At 47.2% G+C, this 15,142-nt stretch overlaps 11 protein-coding genes across 11 annotated transcripts; 5 read left to right on the top strand and 6 right to left on the bottom strand.

The window, feature by feature from the left end:
- Positions 1-39: 39 nt before the first annotated feature.
- PICMEDRAFT_18123 (hypothetical protein) lies at positions 40-1,939 on the top strand. The gene has a single exon (XM_019161884.1). It carries the CDS (start codon positions 121-123, stop codon positions 1,786-1,788), a length of 1,668 nt encoding a protein of 555 aa, XP_019015839.1. The 5' UTR covers positions 40-120; the 3' UTR covers positions 1,789-1,939.
- On the bottom strand, positions 1,877-3,989 carry PICMEDRAFT_175721 (hypothetical protein). Its single transcript, XM_019161649.1, has one exon. The coding sequence runs from the start codon at positions 3,867-3,869 to the stop codon at positions 2,067-2,069; it is 1,803 nt and encodes a 600-aa protein (XP_019015838.1). The 5' UTR covers positions 3,870-3,989; the 3' UTR covers positions 1,877-2,066.
- Positions 3,990-4,108: 119 nt separating this feature from the next.
- PICMEDRAFT_36543 (hypothetical protein) lies at positions 4,109-6,502 on the top strand (the record flags this gene model as incomplete). The annotated part of the gene is made up of 2 exons (XM_019163015.1): positions 4,109-6,284; positions 6,363-6,502. The coding sequence occupies 2 exons, from the start codon at positions 4,109-4,111 to the stop codon at positions 6,500-6,502; spliced, it is 2,316 nt and encodes a 771-aa protein (XP_019015837.1).
- A 46-nt stretch (positions 6,503-6,548) lies between these two features.
- PICMEDRAFT_175670 (hypothetical protein) lies at positions 6,549-7,032 on the bottom strand. Its single transcript, XM_019161648.1, has 2 exons — positions 6,886-7,032; positions 6,549-6,808 (listed from the first exon to the last, which is right to left on the bottom strand). The coding sequence occupies exons 1-2, from the start codon at positions 6,886-6,888 to the stop codon at positions 6,596-6,598; spliced, it is 216 nt and encodes a 71-aa protein (XP_019015836.1). The 5' UTR covers positions 6,889-7,032; the 3' UTR covers positions 6,549-6,595.
- Positions 7,033-7,665: 633 nt separating this feature from the next.
- PICMEDRAFT_36868 (hypothetical protein) lies at positions 7,666-8,166 on the top strand (the record flags this gene model as incomplete). Its single annotated transcript, XM_019163041.1, has 1 exon — positions 7,666-8,166. One exon carries the CDS (start codon positions 7,666-7,668, stop codon positions 8,164-8,166), a length of 501 nt encoding a protein of 166 aa, XP_019015835.1.
- Positions 8,167-8,301: 135 nt separating this feature from the next.
- On the bottom strand, positions 8,302-8,790 carry PICMEDRAFT_74428 (hypothetical protein; the record flags this gene model as incomplete). The annotated part of the gene is made up of 1 exon (XM_019164767.1): positions 8,302-8,790. The coding sequence occupies one exon, from the start codon at positions 8,788-8,790 to the stop codon at positions 8,302-8,304; it is 489 nt and encodes a 162-aa protein (XP_019015834.1).
- Positions 8,791-9,080: 290 nt separating this feature from the next.
- On the bottom strand, positions 9,081-9,491 carry PICMEDRAFT_13385 (hypothetical protein; the record flags this gene model as incomplete). The annotated part of the gene is made up of 1 exon (XM_019160053.1): positions 9,081-9,491. The coding sequence occupies one exon, from the start codon at positions 9,489-9,491 to the stop codon at positions 9,081-9,083; it is 411 nt and encodes a 136-aa protein (XP_019015833.1).
- A 485-nt stretch (positions 9,492-9,976) lies between these two features.
- PICMEDRAFT_60369 (hypothetical protein) lies at positions 9,977-10,288 on the top strand (the record flags this gene model as incomplete). The annotated part of the gene is made up of 1 exon (XM_019163430.1): positions 9,977-10,288. The coding sequence occupies one exon, from the start codon at positions 9,977-9,979 to the stop codon at positions 10,286-10,288; it is 312 nt and encodes a 103-aa protein (XP_019015832.1).
- Positions 10,289-10,537: 249 nt separating this feature from the next.
- PICMEDRAFT_36556 (hypothetical protein) lies at positions 10,538-11,773 on the bottom strand (the record flags this gene model as incomplete). Its single annotated transcript, XM_019163016.1, has 1 exon — positions 10,538-11,773. One exon carries the CDS (start codon positions 11,771-11,773, stop codon positions 10,538-10,540), a length of 1,236 nt encoding a protein of 411 aa, XP_019015831.1.
- A 661-nt stretch (positions 11,774-12,434) lies between these two features.
- On the top strand, positions 12,435-12,977 carry PICMEDRAFT_13382 (hypothetical protein; the record flags this gene model as incomplete). The annotated part of the gene is made up of 1 exon (XM_019160052.1): positions 12,435-12,977. One exon carries the CDS (start codon positions 12,435-12,437, stop codon positions 12,975-12,977), a length of 543 nt encoding a protein of 180 aa, XP_019015830.1.
- A 71-nt stretch (positions 12,978-13,048) lies between these two features.
- PICMEDRAFT_74424 (hypothetical protein) lies at positions 13,049-14,107 on the bottom strand (the record flags this gene model as incomplete). Its single annotated transcript, XM_019164766.1, has 1 exon — positions 13,049-14,107. One exon carries the CDS (start codon positions 14,105-14,107, stop codon positions 13,049-13,051), a length of 1,059 nt encoding a protein of 352 aa, XP_019015829.1.
- Between the last annotated feature and the right edge of the window lie 1,035 nt (positions 14,108-15,142).

Here is a 15,142-nt window from a genome sequence, read left to right as displayed (position 1 = left end):
CGGAGACTAGTCCACGCTCTGGTCTACTTCACCACCCTTCATCTTCCGGGTCCAATACTCGGTTGTTTGACCTCTCTGGTTCCATCTAGTTGCTATCCGGACACTTATAACCCACCAGCCATGTTGTCACGAGTAAAAAGACTTCCTGTCAGAAGATTTCCTAGTCGTTTCCTGATATCCACCTCCAGAAGGCTTCTAAGCAATGCCAAGTCGGATGACCTTTCTAAACAGCCAGCACTGAACCAATTCCAGGCAGAGTCATCCAAGCAGGCATCGAAGTTGCCAGAACCTGCGATGAAGACGCCCCCAAGTACAGCGGTTCCGCCAGTATTTTTCCAATCCGATATTCCTCCCCAGACATACTCCTCTGTCCTTGCACCTCAAACTACCGGTCCTCAAAACAACCAGCCAAACGAATCTGAAAAGGTTGTTAAGCAGTTCAGAAGCGAAATGAACAAGCTATTGGTTTTTATAGGGGTTGCCTTATCATTTACAGGTTATGATATCTACAAACGTTTATTTGCAGAAAACACAGAGTATGTTTCCGAAGAGACTTTGGCACACATTGAAAAGGCTATAGAGGCAGAAACGAATAACAGAATAGACGATGCTATCAGCCACTACATTGACGCATTGAAGCAATTGGACTCTGAGGAGTTGGAGCATATCAGCCCGTGCTATACCTCATGTTCCGTAAGAATTGCAGAATTGTTCGAACATGAGAAAAAATTTGATAAGGCTTTGCTGATCTACAAAGAGTTGTCAAATTCTTATCTGAATGCATTCACACATAGAGAAGATTTTGACGCTTTGAGTGACGACAGCTCTTACGATTTCGCAATTTTGAGATCCTTGACCATCGCAATTAGGTATGCATATCTCTTGCCGGCTAAAGATGTCGACCTTGCCAGAGAGACGTTGATGTTTCACATTGTTGAAGCACAGAAGAGAGTCATTGAAGCATATCCGCCATTTCTTTCAGTCTTAAATGACATCAACAACAGAAATGTTCTTGACTTAATTACCGCTGACTTGGAAAAAACTATTGCACACTTACCAGAGTCTGAACAAGAAAAGATCATAAAACAACAAGCTAAAACTCCAATTGAATTACCTCTTTTCACTACAGAGCAAACACCAGAAAATAAAATATTGGGCCTACACGTAAAGGCATGGCCTGTATTTACTAGAGTTTTGATAAATGCTAAAGATTTGTATGCTAATTTGAGCATTGAAGCTAACGACCTAAGTGCTGCAATCTCCAACTTGACCAGTAACTCAATAATAATACAAAGATGCTTTGACCATCCTTCAAGGCTAACCTTAACATTGACCAAACTAGGTGTTGCATTACAAATGACCTACCAGACCATAAGCAGAGATTTCCCAAAAGGTAAGGAAATAGAGATTATTCAGGATAGTGAGCCAGTGAAGGTAAACTTGTCTTCTCCAGAGTTGAAGGATTTTGTTTTAAACACAACCGTTTCAGAATCAAAGAGAATATTTTTAAAGGTTTTAGTTTTGTGTGACACTATGAAAAAGCAGGAGAAAATAATCAAGGCAAATCATTTGGGCCAGGATATTGGGCAATGGGAGGCTATGTTTAAGCCAGCTTTGGATAAATCAGAAATGGTTTCTGCCGCATCGCTGGGAATGATTAGCTACCAAAGTGGTTTTGCCACTGACGCTTTGAAGTACTTTAAAAGGGCAAAAGTTTTGGCATTCAGACTCAACGATAAAGATTACATAGACGATATCAACGAATGGATCAAACTAATTGAAAATTGAGAAGGTATGTAATAACAAAAGCACCCCTTGTATATAACTTATATTCGATAATATTTGTAATTTACATTTACTGATAATAATATTGTACAGAAAGAAAGAAAGAAAAATGAAGAAAAGAAAAGAAAGGAAAAGAAAAGGAAGGAAAGGAAGGAAGGAAAGGAAAAATAGAAAAAGTGTAAAAAAAAATGGAAGCCCAGCTCTAGCCGAAAAGAAAATCAAAACAATCAAAAGAAAACAATTAACAAAAGCAATCATTACCTTTTTGGACCGAGGAATATTCAGTTCCAATGGTCTGTCAGTGCGCTATCCGCAGGATCAAAGCTAACCAACTCTGAAAAGTAAAGAAGTAAGACAGCAAAAATATTTATCCAATTCCAAAACTGCCATGAGTGGATCGATGTGAAAATTGAATGTGGTAATGATGAGGGCATGCTGGTGGAAAAAGAATCTGTCATTGTCGTCGAGTCCGAAGTTGTTGAGAATGATGATAAGGTGGAAGAGGCAGCATTGGCGGTAACTATTAGACTACTGCGTCCTTTAGAGGACGCGGAAGAAAACATTAATTCGTAAGCTTTGTTATGTATCCACGTAAATAGGTGAGTTTCCTTGTCAATCTCATAGTTGTACTGGATCATCAAGTTGGTGTAAACAGCAATGATGATGCAAGGTGAATATAAATATATAAGTCTGCTTGATGTGGACTGTTGTGTATTCGTAGACCTTTTCGATACTTTATTCATTGGAGATAAAATAGGAATGATTTTGGTAGCCGCAAAAAACACGGTGATCCTATAGGCTAATTGAATCAAAATTGAAAATGTTAAATTGCTTATGGAGATTTTAAGGAAATCCCATAGTGGCTCAAAAGATCTTGGAAAGTGCTCAATGATGAAGTCAAACAAGATTTTGCCGAAATTTTCCGCAATCTTAAAAAACTCTACACTCTTTTCAACTAGTATTGGAAATCTTGTAGCAATGTTGCTTGATAGATCGGTAATCTCATCATTTGACCAGTAATATCTCCAGTACTTAGCTACTCTAGTAGATTGGAAAAACTTGATAAAAGTGGAAAGTCTGATGTTTTGCTTGTTTAAAGTCAAAGACTGTTTAGCTTGATTGTCAATTTTTTTGAACTCATTGAATACAAATTTGAACAGGGAGCTGATGTTATTTTTAGATAATTCAGGAAATAATTCGTAGCAGCATTTCACAATATAAGCAACCATCAAAGAGCTTTCTAGTGTCGTTGCTCTGTTGAAATAAATTGCATAAAATGTGATCAATATCGTCAACGTAAATACGGAGCCCAACAACGAGGCACTAATCAAGCCAACATTCTCCAAATCTATCAAAGGTGAAACATATATTTTACCTGCAAAATAAATGCTTGCTGAGAGTATACAGGAACTCAAAACTAGATTCAAAATCGACCAAATATCAGATTTGTTTTTAATAAAATACTTGAACAATTGACCTATTGCTTGAACAGATAATAAAGAACAGAATCCTTCCAGTATCGTAAACAATGGCGTTGAGTTAATTAAAAAGAATTTCCAGAATTGAATTATGTATTGCCACCAAATTTTATGTAAAATGGAACGTGAAGATAATTCAATTATCTCAGAATTTGATTCTCTAGGGGTGCTATTGAAAATGGTTAAAAAAAAAGACAACAAAGTTGGTAATAGCAAATGCTGTAAGTAGTATAAAAAGCTAGAAATGAAACGATGGTATTTCAAAACTCTCAATGTAGCCAAACAGAAGTATAGAATTAAGATTGTCAGAGAATAACTCAAACCACAATTTAAACCACCAACTTCAAAACTCAATGGAATTGTCAATATGATGTAAATTAGGTATATTGTAGAAAAAAGCACGCGTATACATCTTATTAAGGCATAATTAGTCTTGAATAAAGTGTTCGTGCTAGATATGCTAGATCTGAGGCTTGTAGTGGATGACGATCTTGATGGAGTACGTGACGAGTATTGTTTAGGAGCCTCTGCGGGCACTGTATTCGGTAGTCTCTTGGGGGTCTCTTCCTTTAAGGAGTCAGACAAAGTCGCTCGATTGTGTTGCATAAGGTAATGGCGTTACTGCTTACTGTGTGACCCTATGATTCCGTAGAGAAAACTGGCATATGTTGAGGAGCAAAGGGAACTTTACCGTCGTTTCACACTATAGATTGTCTTTCTGGCAAAAAAAAATAATTTTTTTTTTCCATCAAAAAAAAATAAAATCAAAGTAGTAAGTAAGATTGAGTACATTTTGGACATCATTGCAAAGCTTATAACGGCCTGCTTTGTAATCTACAATCAACATGACGACTAGTGGTGATCAACAGGGACCTGCATCAGGTCCGAAAAGACAGAAAAAGTCCAAATTTGGAAGATCGGAGCTTCGTTCTGTCACTAGAACAAGTCGTAGGAACGATTCAAGAGAGGAAAAATTAGACAATGATGACAATGCCGATAGGGGACAATACGGTGATGTTGCTTCAGATGATGATATAGATGATGATTTTGATAAAGATGTGAGAAAGACCACCATTGCTTCCAAGAGAATAAATAGAAAGGAAAACAAGATGGCGTACTCGGCTTTGATATCATTGTTGAAATCTGAACACCAGATTGATGAGCTCAAAGACGGCCAAGGAGATGAGCCGGAAGAATCTGCAAGCGAAGAAGACGATCAAAACACTGATAGTGGGTCTGATGAGGAGCGACACCGTGAAGTGGAAGATTTTTTGGATGAAGAGGAAAAGTTGCAAGATAATATTGACGTTCACAATAAATACGACTCCTTTAACCTTCATTTTAACCAGGAAAAAGAGATCTCGGAAGCCATAGACAAATATGAATCTCTTCCTGTGAAAGACAGGAGAATAAAGTTGATTTCAAAAGAAGAAATTGCAGATGACGAAGAGAAGTATGTGAGGTACAGGTATGGTTATCCGCAGGCTAATCCTGAACTTGCGGAAAAGCGTAAGACAGGAACTATGCTTGAACAAAAATTGAAGTATCATAATGTGAAGAAGAGAATTCAAGAAAAATTTAACAATTTCAGTGATATTCGACGTTTAGATACAGAACTAATTGAATCTATGCTCACTTATGAAACTTTCAATTTCCAATATTTGAACAATGAAAGAATCAAAGGAAAGTATCAAGATTATTATCTTCTCCATGCTATGAATCATTTGATGAAGACTAGAGATCGTATTTTGAACAACAATGAGAAAAAAACATTGTATGAAAAACGAATCAAAGAGGGCAGTAATGATGAGGAGAATGATGATGGAATAGAACCTGAATACAGGGATCAAGGATATACGAGGCCAAAAATTTTGATTTTGCTTCCGAGTAGAAACTTTGCATATACTGTTGTCAGTAAATTGATTGACAATTTGCAAATGGAGAATGTTGAAAACAAAAAAAAGTTCAAAACTCAATTTTATGATAGTTCTAAAATCAGTGATAGAGTATATCACTCAAGACCCAAGGATTTTGAAGAATATTTTGATGGTAACACGTCTGATTTGTTTGTGCTCGGTATCAAGTATACCCGTAAAACATTGAAACTATATTCACCATTGGAGCAGTCAGATATAATAGTCGCCTCACCGATAGGGCTGTTGAAATTATACAACAAGATTGAATCACAAGCTCCAAAAAAGAAAGTTGACAAAAACGACAAGAACAATGAAGGAATGAAAAATAACTTTTTGAGTTCCATTGAAATGTGTATATTGGACAAAGCTGAAGGTATGATGATGCAAAACTGGTCCAATGTTACTGACATCTTAAAAAAGCATTTGAACCAGACTCCCAAAGAGTTCATCAATGTTGATTTCTCCAGAATCAGGATGTGGGCTATCAATGAGCAAAGTCAATACTTAACTCAATTCATGTGCTTTGACAAGTATACTACACCCGAGATGATATCTCTCGTCAAAGGTTCGAAAAATGTTCTTTCTGGTTCCACCTCGTATATACCATTGGAGCAAATGAGTGTTATTGACTCGACAAACTATAAGTTATATCAGCTAGGATTAGTCAACAAGTTTGAACGGTTGAAGCAAACTTTCATGAGGTTTGACTTTGACGAAAGTTCGATTGCTAATGAGCCAGAAAAAAGATTTGAGTTTTTCAAGAACGTTGTTCTACCTCAAATGAACAAGAGCAGTTACAAATATGGTACTTTAGTTTACATTCCAAGTTATTTCGACTACCTCCGAGTCAAAAAATATTTGAACGACGAGTCTAGTATTTCGTTTGTTGCGATAGATGAATATTCAAGCAATTCTCGGTTGACGAGAAACAGAGCACTTTTTAAAAACAAAGCTAATACTGCCACCCTCATGTTGTATACTGAGAGATTACACTTTTATAAACGGTTTGATCTGAAGGGTGTTAGGAATGTCATCTTTTACCAACTTCCCTCCGACCCCGATTTTTACCAACAGGTCTTGGAGTTCGTTGCCAACGAGAAACTTCGTGTTGATACCGAAAAGAGCAATACTAAGATTAACACAGCCGAAGATGGTGATGACAGTGACGAGGAGGAAGATCAAGAAGATGACCTTGATTTGAACCTTTGTATGGTGCGTTCAATCTACAGCAAACTTGATGCCATGAGGTTCGGACCAATTGTCGGAACAAACAATGTTGCCCGTCTTGCTCGTGGAGCAAATGAGCTGACAGAATTCAGTTAGGATGTATTTATTAGGGTGGATGTGAATATACAGAACATTTATAGTTAGTTTTCGTAAAATGATTTCCGTGTACGAATGAAATCAATTCATCAGTCATTGTATGAGCTGGTTGATTGCGATGATGATGCAGCAAAGGCACACGTACGGAGACATTCTTTCGCCTATACGAGCGCATTTCCAGAAAAGACCCAATATGCCTGTCTTATTCTTGTCTAGCACTGCTGGCCACATGGAGTGAATGTATGTGGATGTGCATATAAGAAGAACCAGTACTTGTAGTAGAGACGTGAAGTTGAAAAGAGCTGACTGTGTAAGAGATGCATCGGTAGTGTGTTAGTGTTCATTCCTTGAAATCAGGGAAAAAGCAAGCTTCTTCTACTTACCATCTTGTTCTTATTGAATGTGATCGTTGCTAGATGGTCAGACGGCAGTCACGTTCGCATCACAGCTTCTTTGTGTAATTGTGGTGGTGTAAGTAAGAGTGAGGCACGGAAATGAAGAACTACGCGAGTGTTGAAGAAGGGAAAACGATTTTTGACGGCAGCAATTTGAGTCAGTAAAAGGATGTAGCATAGCAAAAGAAGGGGACGTGTTGGAGGTATCGGGTGTGGTTTAATTAGCGATCTCTTGGCTTTTTGAGAAGCTGAATTTTTGTTGTGAAGGAAGAGTCGGTCATGGAAGGAGAAATCTTTGACTTTGATCCTGTCAGTGAGCAAAGTGTGCACGAAGGTAAGGAGGAAGATGAATACGCAGATAGTGGCAAACGGAAGGAGACGAAAGATGCCCTTGTCGACGGTTTCAGTGGCTCTGATGGAAGCTATTCTGTTGTGAATATGCTTGAACATGAGTTTGCGGACGAGGAACGACAAGAGAAGGAGGAGCATGATTACAATGCGTTACAGGAAGGAAATATTTTGGACTATTTGAACGATGAGAAAGACGGGATAGTTGCAGATGGGGCTACTGTTGGCAGAGAAGGCGTTGTTGAAGAGGATGAAGAGGCGTATGACCGATACGTGCCGACAGACCAGGGAAAGGTTGAGGAATATTTGAGGCAAATGCAAGGAGATGGGGAAGGAGAGGCTGTCAACTTCAAGACGAAGAACATAGTACGATCGGAAAACGACTCTGGGAAGATACGATTCAGCAAGAGCATTATCGGGATGTATGTGCCGCCAGAGAACTTTGCACGGGTCTGCGAAGGTATCTACCGATCGTCGTTCCCGAGGATTGAGAATTTCGAGTTTCTCAAGAGCTTAGGGCTACGGTCGATTTTGTGCTTGATTCCGGAGGAGTACCCGATTGAGAACAGCAAGTTTAACGAGAGCAACGGGATTCGGTTTTACCAGATAGGGTTGAGCGGGAACAAGGAGCCGTTTGTGAAGATCAAGCCGGAGTTGGTGACCGAGGCTATCAAGATCTTGATCAGCCCCGAGAACCAGCCCGTGTTGTTGCACTGCAATCGGGGAAAGCATCGTACAGGCTGCATTGTGGGCTGCATACGAAAGCTGCAGAAGTGGTCGCACAGCATGATCTTCGACGAGTACCGCAAGTTTGCCTATCCGAAAGAGCGGCCGCTTGACCAGCAGTTCATCGAGATGTACAACGGCCATGAGGTGGAGGACTTTGCGGTGCAGAACCGTCTGTTGCCGATCCAGTGGTAGCGGGCAAGCGAACGAGCGAGCGGACAAACGAACGGACAAACGAACGGTAAAACAAGTCCGATAAGTAATTAAAGCACTACTGTAGACATATTACAAAGAAGCAGATCGATTCGGCGACGCACTGCGACGCCCGACTCAAACCAAGTTCAAGTACTTGGCGGAGTAGATGGCGGAATTCACCAACGCAAGACTGGTCAAAGCCTTCGGGTACACCTTCAGGTTCCACATGCTACGTTTGACGTTGGTGAGGAAGTACAAAAGACTCCAGCAGCCGGCGACGGCGGCGCCGTTTGTCGGATCGTGATCGTAGCACATGAAGCCTCCCAACCCGATGAACGAGGAGAACACCAACACCTGGATGTTGGACGGGTAGGCCGCAAGGGGAGCTTTTGCAGACCGGAACATAGACGACGACATCCCGCCAGCTCCTGTGTTGGCGCCGCCGGCACCTCCAGCGTTCGGGTTGTTCAAGACAGGGAACTGTGGTCTCAGGGCAGGCGAGAGCAAGAGGGCTGCCGAGAAGGCCCACGCCGGGACTGGGGACACCCCCCATTGGGCTGCGAGTTGCTTAGGGTTCTTGTCCCCCACCGCTGGGGGTTGCACATCTGAGGCTGCCAAGGACATGGTTGATGGATAGGGGAAGCAATTGACGGAGCAGGGTCTGGAGAAGAAGAGCCCTGGCGTGAAACGGGGCCCTCTAACCGCAAAACCGGGGAAGACAGAACCTGCTCCTCTTATACTTCTCCGGCTGCAGAGACAGGGACATGCCAAGCCCGTCGGTGCGCTTACGTAACACGCAGCTCTGGCTTTTTCTGTTGTTTTTGCGTCGGATTTGTTTGTTTATCTATGTTTCCAATAGACTATAGAACTAATATACAATTATCTGGGGCTGGAATGCGGGCGATGCAGCACACCTAGGATCTCTCACCTCTCAATCTTCTAGCCAACTGGATGTCCTTCTTCTGGATGGTGACTCTCTTGGCGTGGATGGCGCACAAGTTGGTATCTTCGAAAAGGGAAACCAAGTAGGCTTCGACGGATTCTTGCAAGGCGCCGATGGCAGACGACTGGAATCTCAAGTCGGTCTTGAAATCTTGGGCGATTTCTCTCACCAATCTTTGGAAAGGCAACTTTCTGATCAAAAGCTCGGTCGACTTTTGGAATCTTCTGATTTCTCTCAAAGCAACGGTACCAGGCTTATATCTGTGAGGCTTCTTGACACCACCGGAGGTTGGTGCCGACTTTCTGGCAGCCTTGGAGGCGAGCTGCTTTCTTGGTGCCTTACCACCAGTAGATTTTCTTGCGGTTTGCTTGGTTCTAGCCATTTTGCTTGTGTATGTGTTTGTGTACGAGAGGGAAAAAATGATTAATTCTAGCACCTCACAACAGCCGCCTCTCTTTTCCCCACCAGAAGGGCGGCCGCTGCGGTTTATATATCGGCACCACGCCCGGACGGCGGCTCGGCGGCCCTGTGTTTACGTTCTGCGTGCGTAAACACAGGTCCGGCTGCGCGGTTTGAGTCTGGGGTCTGGGCAGCCCAGCATTTACTGAGTCGCAGCGTAACTTCTGGGCCGTAAAAAACCCGTGGGCGTGCCAGAGTTTACGCGGGGACGCGCGTAAATGTCGGTCCGTGGGAGTGAGGCACGAGCCGCCTGTTGTTGATGTGAGACAGACCTGATATAAAAGGTGGCAGGCCCGCTGCTGGTGGGATCATTGGACGTCAGGTGTTGGATAGAAAAAAGGGATATATGTGTCTGTTAACAAAGTCTTTGTGCTTATATTTTAACAACAAAAACAACAAGAAACAAACATGTCCGGTAGAGGAAAAGGTGGAAAAGGTCTAGGTAAGGGTGGTGCCAAGAGACACAGAAAGATTCTCAGAGATAACATCCAGGGTATCACAAAGCCAGCCATCAGAAGATTGGCAAGAAGAGGTGGTGTGAAGAGAATCTCTGCCTTGATTTACGAGGAAGTGAGAGCTGTCTTGAAGACCTTCTTAGAAAACGTCATCAGAGACGCGGTCACCTATACCGAACACGCCAAGAGAAAGACCGTCACTTCGTTGGACGTTGTCTACGCTTTGAAGAGACAAGGTAGAACCTTGTACGGTTTTGGTGGTTAAGCGCTGGGTAGGCTCTGTGTATCCGTCTATCTATTTTTATACCACAATTTGTATATTAGCAATTTCATTGAAATCCAAGAATAAGGGCGAGTGGAGTCGAGAGCAGCGGGGTCAATGAGTCGGTCCAGGTCGGTTCGGGCCGCAGAGTGAAATGAACTAGATCTCTATTATCGACGTAGTTGCATACGCTATTAGCTAGTGGATGTATATAGACATTTATAAATAAAGAAAAGGCGCTGGCCGGGCCAATCAGGCGCCAAGCTCCTTGGTCAATCTCTTGGCGACGCCCTCGATAAACTCGCCGGTAGTCACGTAGGAGGATCTGTCGGTCTCGCCTCTGGCCAAGGCCAAGTCCTTGGTCATGATGCCGTCGACACGGACGGTGTCGATGGTGGCCTTCTCGAGGGTCTCGGCGAACTTGACAACAGCCGGGGTGTTGTCCAACTCACCTCTCTTGATCAAGCCCCTGGTCCATGCAAAGATGGAGGCGATGGAGTTGGTGGAGGTCTCCTTGCCCTGTTGGTACTGTCTGTAGTGTCTGGTGACGGTACCGTGGGCGGCCTCGGCCTCGAAGGACTTGCCGTCGGCGGAGACGAGGACAGAGGTCATCAAGCCGAGGGAGCCAAAACCCTGGGCAACGATGTCGGACTCGACGTCACCGTCGTAGTTCTTCATGGCGATGATGTAGCCACCCTTGGACTTGACCATCTGCGCAACCATGTCGTCGATCAATCTGTGCTCGTACCAGATGCCAAGCGCCTCGAACTTCTCCTTGTACTCGGCGTTGTAGATTCTCTCAAAGGTGTCCTTGAAGAGACCGTCGTACTGCTTCAAGATGGTGTTCTTGGTGGACATGTACAATGGGAGCTTTCTGGAGACGGCCAAGGCGAAGGAGGCCTTGGCGAAGCCGATGATGGACTCCTCGGTGTTGTACATCCCGAGCGCACATCCCTTGCCGTCGAAGTCGTAGACAGGAACAACAATCTCCTCGGAACCGTCCTTCGGAGTGAAAACCAGCTTCAATTGGCCCCCGCACTCTGGCGTGACGATGTTCTGGCACTTGTACTGGTCGCCGAAGGCGTGTCTGCCGATGACGATAGGCTTCTCCCAGTGCTCGACGATTCTTGGGATGTTCTCGATGATGATTGGTTCTCTGAACACCGTACCGCCGAGGATGTTTCTGATTGTACCGTTAGGGGAGAGCCACATCTTCTTCAAGTTGAACTCCTTGACTCTCGCCTCGTCAGGCGTGATGGTGGCGCACTTGACTGCGACACCGTACTTCTTCGTGGCGTTGGCCGAGTCCACCGTCACCTTGTCGTCTGTCTCGTCTCTGTACTCGATGCCGAGGTCGTAGTAGTCCAAGTCGATGTCCAGGAAAGGCAGGATCAACTGCTCCTTGATCATCTTCCAGATGATTCTTGTCATCTCGTCACCGTCCATTTCGACCACTGGGGTCTTCACCTGGATTTTCTGGAATGCCATTGCTGTTTACGTCGGGATAAAGGTCGGGTACAAGCACGTAGACTGGTCTGTGTTCTTTCGATTCCTTGGGACCCCCCCACAACGCTGTACACCAACCATACCACCAACAAAACCACCGGCACAAGTAAACAGCAGTTGTCCATTCGGGGGGAAACGTCCTCCCTGCTCCCTCCTTCCTCCTTCCTCCTTCCTCCCCAACGATCCACCCGCCCACCAACCCGAGCGGTCGGGATTCCACTACGGGACTCCGGCGGCGGCCAAACGCCCCGCCGCGAACAGCGGCGGCGATTACAAATCGTGCCGCCACGAACGAGACCCGACGCCGCCCGCTGCCCGCCCCCGACACCGACGCCGACGCCGGCGGCGCGTCGCGACGCCCAAAAAACGTCGGACCCCTGCGGACCGAGCGCGCACGCGGGCCGCTGCGTCTTTTTTTTTCCGGCGCATACCGGCGCCGACGCCGCGCGGAGCGGAAACCGGAGTCCGCCAAGACGTGGCGGTGCATTACGTCAGCAGGATTGAGTTTGCACCGCCACTTTGGCGCACGTGACCAGGTGGTTCTTGCCTCGCCCCGTTATCAGTCGACACAAATGTCAACTCTGGCAGACTCAAGGATGCGTATGTTGCCTCTCCGGACGGGGTGCAGCAACCAAGCGGGCAGATGGCGGGTCGTGGGGATGACAGGCAGCTGCAGCTCAGCCTGGTGGACCTGCAGGAGTTCAACAGTGAGGCGATTCTGCGCTCGTTTGTGTGCGAGTACGCGGAGAAGCACGGGTTTCGGGCCGTCATCACACACTCCAACGACAAGGCGATTCACTTTGCGTGCCAGCACCACAGGCGCAGCGGCAGGAAGAACGGGTCGGAACGGCAGCCGCTGGAGCAGGGCTGCCCGTTTGCGCTAGCGGCGTACCACTCGAAGAGCACGCGCAGCTGGACACTCAAGACGAAGAACTGCGTGCACAACCACCCGTGCGGCAGTGCGCAAAACGCCGCCCAGAAGCGTGTCTGTGCAGACATCGCCGCCCTGCACCGGGCAGGAAACAAGCCGGCGTTCATCCAGCAGAAGGTGGTGTCGAACCACCCGGACATGGAGCACGTCGTGACGAGGAAATTCGTCTACGAGACGCTCCGCAACCTGCGCAAGAGAGAACTGCGGGCCCGCAGAGCTGCTCCACCCCTGGAGGACAGCCTTCTGGAGACATAGCGGACTGGTACGGTCTATTTATAAGTACAACTAAATATACACATGGAGAGACGCTCTCCTTTTCTTCTGCTTTATTCCTTCACGTTTTTGTCCACACCGTGCTCCTCGGGCTCCTCGTGCTCCTCGTGCTGCGGTCCCTTCCCTCCGCGGCCAGCCTTTCCCTTGCTCATCAATCGCCGCCATCGGAACTGGCACCCGTTGGTTGTGCGGTCGGAGAAGTGGCTTGCTATCTGGCACCAGTTCAGTCGGTCGATCTCCTTCAATGACAGCAGGAGCTTGTCCTCTCTCTTGCTCCATGATTTCGACGTTTTCTTTGGCGCCCATCTGATGTCGTCCATTCTAGACCCGCCTGTGCTCCCTGCACTGCTCGACTTGTTCTCTCTGGACCCATCTCTGCCCCCAGTTGCCGTGCTTTGCAGCGGTAACGGCATTTCTCCGCTGGACCCTCCCCTATGCATCAGCTGCGGCTGCAATGGCATCTGTTGTGCACCAGGTCCTACCAGTGGGGAAGCAAAGGAGTTCGCCTTTGGTGGCTGCTCCTGAAACATCTGCGAATGCGAAGAGGATTTTATAAACGGGTCGGAGTGTGGACGTCGTTGTAGCTGTAGATGTACCGGGGCCATTCTTGGCTGGAACGGGGGTGGAACGTGCGGATGGATGGGCTGGCTGTATGCATGGTGTAGGGGCAAGACGGGAGGGAGAGGGTTGGGCGGAGGCAAGTAGCTATGCATTTGTGGCGGGTAAAAGTAGCCGGGGCCTCGATGGGTATTTGGGTTTGTGTTTGTATGCGTGGTCTGGGGTATCGGTACGTTTTCCTGCTGCATACCCTGCGGGAACTGGTATGCCGTCACGGGCGAGGCACCGGGCATGGGTATGGATGGGGCGGCAGCCGGGGTGACAACGTAGTATGTCGGGTATGCAGTCTGCATCGGTCTTCCTGGTTGGGCAAGCTGCGCCGATAAAGGTCGCATTGGAGGTGCTACTGCTGGTGCTGACAATGACGACGGCGACGATGACGAAGATGGAGGAGCCGCTGGTAGATGCTGCGGCAGGTAGTTCGGGGTATACAGAAATTGCCGCTGGGCATTCGGGTACTGTCTGTGGAGCAGCGGCAGGGCCGGCGAACTCATGGTTTGCGGAGGGAACGGTGGTGGCAACGGTGGTGGCAACGGTAGAGACTGTGACGTTGGGGTGCCTGTGCTGCTGCTCCTGTGGTAATCTGTTGCAGGCATGCTATCATCTGGCCCGCAGGGGTTGGGCTGCACAGCGTCCGGCGGCGAGTGCTGCTGGTGCTGTTGCTTCTGTTGCCTGTTGCTGCTCATGGCGGCCAGGCTGGCGTGAAGAAATGTTTTTTTTCTTGTTTTCCGTGCTGCTTGGCTCGTCCGCTGCTACTGCATGCACAAGAGGGTCTGCGAGGTCTTGTGGGCAATTTATGTGTAGGGGGCAAAAGACTCCGTTCCCATAATCCGGGTACAGCAGGCCCTGTCCGAGTGGCGGGGCAGGGGAGCAGATCAGGGTAGGTCCAGCGGTGCACACATATACGTGTGGGGGGGCGGGGCAGGGCTAGAGCCAGACAGAGCCAGACAGAGCCAAGCAGAGAAGACAGATAGCCAGCTAGACGAGCAGCTGAGCAGGACACCACAACCTCTTGCTATCTGGGCGGCCGCCAGTAGAGGGCGTGTTGCTGCTTTGCCACCGCTGCTGGGGCCCCACGCTGAACGGAAACGGTAACGCGGGTGGCCAGATGCAGGGCGCACACCTTCCCCCACGAAATGGATCGGATCTCTAACCATGAGAACACCGTGGCTGCACGCGGGCTGCCCCGAGCTGTCTGGCGGCTGCGGATTAGGCTCGGCACCTCGGCGTCTTGGAGGCACGAGGGCAGGATCGCCGAGAAAAGCCCTGAGAAAACCTAGACAGCCCCACGCTAGGCGCTGTCAAGCCGGAAGTCATGGCCGGGACCGGGCCGCGGGCGCCTCTCCGTGAAACGAGTGGGGCTCTCCCTGCAGCAGGATATCAATGCTTCGCTTTCTTCGCTTTCTTCCCTCTTATTCCGACGCTAAAATTGCACTGGCTGCCTGCTAGAGCGACGCACAGCGCCCACACTGCAGCAGCATGCAGCATGTGTGCTGATCACTGCACCCGCGGCCGGCGCGCGCCGAAAA

The sequence above is a fragment of the Pichia membranifaciens genome (genome assembly GCF_001661235.1).
Source record: "Pichia membranifaciens NRRL Y-2026 unplaced genomic scaffold PICMEscaffold_6, whole genome shotgun sequence".
NCBI lineage: Eukaryota > Fungi > Ascomycota > Pichiomycetes > Pichiales > Pichiaceae > Pichia > Pichia membranifaciens.
This window is presented reverse-complemented; position numbering and strand designations above follow the sequence as displayed.

Coding starts and splice junctions, on each gene's coding strand:
- PICMEDRAFT_18123 (XM_019161884.1), top strand. CDS start 121: ATGTTGTCACGAGTAAAAAGACTTCCTGTCAGAAGATTTCCTAGTCGT.
- PICMEDRAFT_175721 (XM_019161649.1), bottom strand. CDS start 3,869: ATGCAACACAATCGAGCGACTTTGTCTGACTCCTTAAAGGAAGAGACC.